Source organism: Corvus brachyrhynchos, unplaced genomic scaffold, assembly GCF_000691975.1.
Source record: "Corvus brachyrhynchos isolate BGI_N302 unplaced genomic scaffold, ASM69197v1 scaffold334, whole genome shotgun sequence".
NCBI lineage: Eukaryota > Metazoa > Chordata > Aves > Passeriformes > Corvidae > Corvus > Corvus brachyrhynchos.
In genome coordinates, this window is record NW_008238316.1 from 1,942,221 (window position 1) to 1,946,871 (window position 4,651).

General features: G+C 51.2%; 1 protein-coding gene across 1 annotated transcript in view; it reads right to left on the reverse strand.

The window, feature by feature from the left end:
• Positions 1–4,651, reverse strand: part of PRKG1 (protein kinase, cGMP-dependent, type I) — a 315,753-nt gene that overhangs the window by 5,732 nt on the left and 305,370 nt on the right. The window contains exons 13-16 of the mRNA XM_008633292.2: positions 3,438–3,601; positions 2,259–2,381; positions 2,099–2,161; positions 1,357–1,423 (exon numbers count right to left, since the gene is read on the reverse strand). Coding sequence (XP_008631514.2) covers positions 1,357–1,423; positions 2,099–2,161; positions 2,259–2,381; positions 3,438–3,601 — 417 coding nt within the window. The remainder of the gene's footprint in view (positions 1–1,356; positions 1,424–2,098; positions 2,162–2,258; positions 2,382–3,437; positions 3,602–4,651) is intronic.

The following is a 4,651-nucleotide window of genomic DNA, read 5'->3' on the forward strand; positions in this document are numbered from 1 at the left end:
TCCTCAGAAGAGGGCAGGATGCTCCCATCTACTCCGGTCAGCCTTGCTATGTGGGGTAAGAGCAGTGTTGGAAATGCTCCTACTAAACTGAAAATCCACCAAAACCAGTTGGGAAAACATCCTGGAGTTCTTCAGGCTACTCGGACATCCTGCATTTCTAAAGCAGGAATTGCAGCAGGATGTGAAGGAGCAAACTTGACTTCACTGCCTGACTCGAAATGTGGTCCTGCTGATGAATTGATAGGCATTAAAAAGAGGCCAAGGCCAGGTTGGACACTGGGGCTTGGAGCAGTCTGGGATAGTGGAAGGTGTCCCTGCCCATGGAAGGTGGTGGAACTGGATGATCTTGAAGGTCCCTTCCAAGCCAAACCATCCCAGAATTGTTGATTGAGCTTAACAGACAAAAAGCCCAGCCAAACCCAGCTTTGATCTCTAAAACATTTCTGAGCTGTTTAGGGAGGTATTCGCCAAGTCCTGCTTTCTCCCACTGACTCCAGGGGCTCCTGCATCCCACAGGGTGAAAGGGGGGTGGGAAAAGCTTTCTCCTCCCCTAAGCACTCTTTGGGATGGCGGATTCAGCCCTGGAGCTGTGCCTGCCCCTGCTGCAGGAACTGCAGGCCGGAGCAATGGGGTGCAATTAAAGCCCCATTAATGGCATTCTCCCGGTGATCCCGAGGGATTAAGCTGGAACAAGGAGGAGAGGCTGCAGGACAGAAGGGGGCGAGGTAATTTCTGTCAGTTAATCCTGTTTGGTTTCCCTTTGCAGCCGGGCTTTGAGGGCAGAGAGCTCACAAAGACATCAAAGGAAGGGCTTTGCTCCAAAGGAAAATGAGCGGAGCTGTCCCTCCGCGCCCGCTCCCGGTTAAACATCAACAGCGCTTTTCATGTAGGACATGGATGCGGGGAAAGGGGCACAGGCACAAAAGACAGCACAGAAGGGAAGGGTAACGTGAATTAAAAGGGAGATGGCATCCAAATCCCACTTGCCTTTCCAAGGAAATGAGAATAAAGGAGAAGGGAAGAGGATGCAGCAGAGAGAAGGGGTGGAAGGGGCAGCTCTGCACTGAGATGGGAAAAGGAGATGCAGAAACAAGCAGAGCAGGTGAGAGAGAGGAAAATGTGTTGGAATGAGTGATCCTGCCTCTATCTCCTGCTGCAAAGGGGATTTCTCCACGGCTGTGCCCTCCCCAAAGTGCCTTCCAAGCTCAGCTGGGAATGGGCCTGAAGTGCCTTCTTCAAGCATCTCCAGAAGAAACTAAGCACATTATTCCCTTCACCCCATGCACCACTGCCCAAAGCTCAAGGCATCCCCGAGGAACTGGCCAGAGAGGAGGAAACAACAATAGGAAAACTTACACTTGGGATTATGGGAGGTGTCAGTGTCCCTTTCCGTAACCCTTCCCAGTTAAAGCCTTCAAACCATCTGAAGGGAGGGAAGAATCCGAAGTTAGACAGGTGTAGCACAAAAAGAAAAGAAAATGGCTTAAACAACAGGCTTCATCTCCCACAGACCTTGCCTAAAAATCCCTTTGGAATTTTTCCTGTCATCTTTTTTTTTGGGACGAGGGAGGAAGAGTGTGCAGCAACCCAGTGGTGATGCCACACAAGTGGAAATGGCCAACACTCAGATGGGAACCATTCCTTGCTGCAGGTTCCCTGGAAGCTGCTCCTTCCCTTCCAAAGGGTGGATCCCTCCCACAGGAAACCCAAAATGCCCTTTTTCCTATGGAATTTGGTTCGTTCCCCACTTCATGCTCATGGATGTCCCATTTGTGGTTTTCCTCAGGTTTGCCCAAGGTGGGTGGACGAGCCCTGAGCCTCCCCCCAAAAGTATCCATCCAATCCATTCCTGCTTGCTGTGGGGATGGAAGAAGAGAAAATCCAGCATGGATGGATAAGATAAATTGTTCCTGGAATGGGTCTCTCACCTGTTCTTATCCCAAAAAACTCCTAAGACATCATTTAAGGCCTCCCATGGGAACAAAAGGGAGGATGAATTTACATTATGGACAGAAAGGAGATTTTAGGAGAAAATCGAGGTGTTTGAAATGCCCCTTTCTGGGGGTTGGAGCTGCTGGCTGCTGCAGGAGACACTTACTTGTGCTTTTGGATATCTTTCACTCCATTTTTCAAGTTCCCTAATCTTTCTGATGGATTGTCCCTGTAAAAGGAATAACAAATCCTAAATCCCTCTGACCAGCCCATTTCTTTGCAGACAACACCAAGGCTTTTTTGGTTTTTTTCTTTCATCCACTTACCTGCATAGTTTTTTAATTAAATTAGCAGCATTTTTGGCAATCTTCTTTGGAAATTCGATCATGTCTATCCCCCTTAATATGATGTTATAGGTCTTCATGGGGTCTGGGCCAGAGAAAGGGGGACTTCAGAAGGCACAGGGAAGGAAAAAAAGATTAAAAACTCATCTTTAATCAAAATCTGTCTTAAAAAACAGCACTGAAGTCTGATAGAATAAATCCAGATGAGCAAAGGTAGATGTCAACCAGGAATGCTTTGCTTCCCACAATCCTAACCGTTTGTCAAGGAGCTCTGGAATTCAGGGATGTTGGCCTCAGGGAAGCACCAAGAAGAAGTTTTCCATGCTAAATCTCTTCTTCCCATGGCAGCCACATCCCAAGAGCCCGAGGCAGGAGGCTCTGAGCAGCAGTCCCTGGCTTATCTCTGTGTGATGGCACCTGATTCCAGGGGGATGCATTGGCTTTCCATGGATGGGGGGGGTTGTGTCCAGCCCCGAAGGATGGGCAGCTGGAGGAGGGGGATCCTTCCCCAGCTCCTGGGGGTGAGCTATGGGGGATGAGGTGAGGAAGCTCCAGGAAGCCACCACTGCCAAGAGCAGCAGTGATATCCCAAATTAAATACGGGAAGGGATGGATGGAGCCGAATCCACCTCCTCCTTTCCAGCAGTGGGGAACCTCCCCAGCTGAGTCCCTTTTCCCATCATCTCCAGACCATTCAGGGCCAAACCCTTCCCTTTTTCCCATCCTTTCTGGCCCATTCAGGGCCAAACCCTTCCTTTTTCCCATCCTTTCTGGACCATTCAGGGCCAAACCCTTCCTTTTTCCCATCCTTTCTGGACCATTCAGGGCCAAACCCTTCCTTTTTCCCATCCTTTCTGGACCATTCAGGGCCAAACCCTTCCCTTTTCCCATCATCTCCAGACCATTCAGGGCCAAACCCTTCCCCTTTTCCCATCATCTCCAGACCATTCAGGGCCAAACCCTTCCCCTTTTCCCATCATCTCCAGACCATTCAGGGCCAAACCCTTCCCTTTTCCCATCATTTCCAGCCCATTCAGGGCCAAAAAGAGATGATTTGAGTGGAAAAGGCACCGTGGCATTCCCTGGCCCAGCCCTGGCCCTGGCCTGGCCTGATCGAGGTGACAAGGGCAGAAAGGTTGGGATGAGTTTCGATGGCCATACCTGCCAGTCAGGAGCTCGTACATCAGGATTCCCAGGGACCAGTAGTCTGCCGAAATGTCGTGACCTTTGTTCAGGATGATCTCGGGGGCGACGTACTCCGGGGTGCCACAGAAAGTCCATGTTTTCTTTCCAAATCCTATTTTCTTTGCAAAGCCAAAATCGACCTGGGGGAAAGGGCAGGGGAGCGTCAGGGCAGGGCATCAGAGGGAATGTCAGCCCTGGGCTCTGCTTCTCTTGAAGTGAAGCAAGGCAGAAAGGAGGATTCCTCATGGGAATTTTCTCCTAATTAAGCACCGAGGGTCGTTCCAGGACCAGGGAACTACAGTGACCTTTTTGCTGATTTATCCTCCGGAATATTCCCATGAGGGAGGCAAACACCAGCACCGAGGGTTTCTTGGGGGCTGGAACTTTCTATCACTCACAGCACAGGTTGATTCATTTTGCTTTTTTTCTTTTAAATTTAATTTAACTCGGGCAAGGATTGGTTTTAAGCTGGGAGAGCTCTGGACAGGTAAGCTGGGACAGGTGAGTTGGCACTTGTCCTGCACAGTGGGACCTTCTAAATGTCACAGAATTCCAGCTGCAAGGGTTGCAAGGGACCTCAAAGCCCATCCAGTGCCACCCCTGCCATGGGCAGGGACACCTCCCACTGTCCCAGGCTGCTCCAAGCCCCAATGTCCAGCCTGGCCTTGGGCACTGCCAGGGATCCAGGGGCAGCCCCAGCTGCTCTGGGCACCCTGTGCCAGGGCCTGCCCACCCTGCCAGGGAACAATTCCTTCCCATCCTCTGATGGGAATGATGACCTTGCTATCTTCTACCACCCTCCACCTCACAGGAGCCCAGCGCTGGGAAATGCTGCAGAGGCCAAACCCCGATGTCACTCAGAAGGTGACACATGGCAGCTGCCACCAGGCCGTGATGGTGGCTGAGTCACTGTCCCCAGCTGCTCCTGCCCCAAAGAGCCCCCAAAGCCAGAAACAGAGCCCTTGGCCCCCCATGACTCCCAGGGGGCATCAGCCCCTCCTGGGCCAGCTCCGTTTAGGGGTCCTGTCCTTCACTGGTGGCTTCCCAAGGGCCCACATCCTGCAGCACCTCCCACCAAGGGGACTCGACTCCTCTCCTCTCTCCTCTCCTCTCCTCTCCTCTCCTCTCCTCCCGTTAAGACATATTTTTAACAGTTAAAGGAAAATAAAAATCTGTTTGTTTAATTTTCA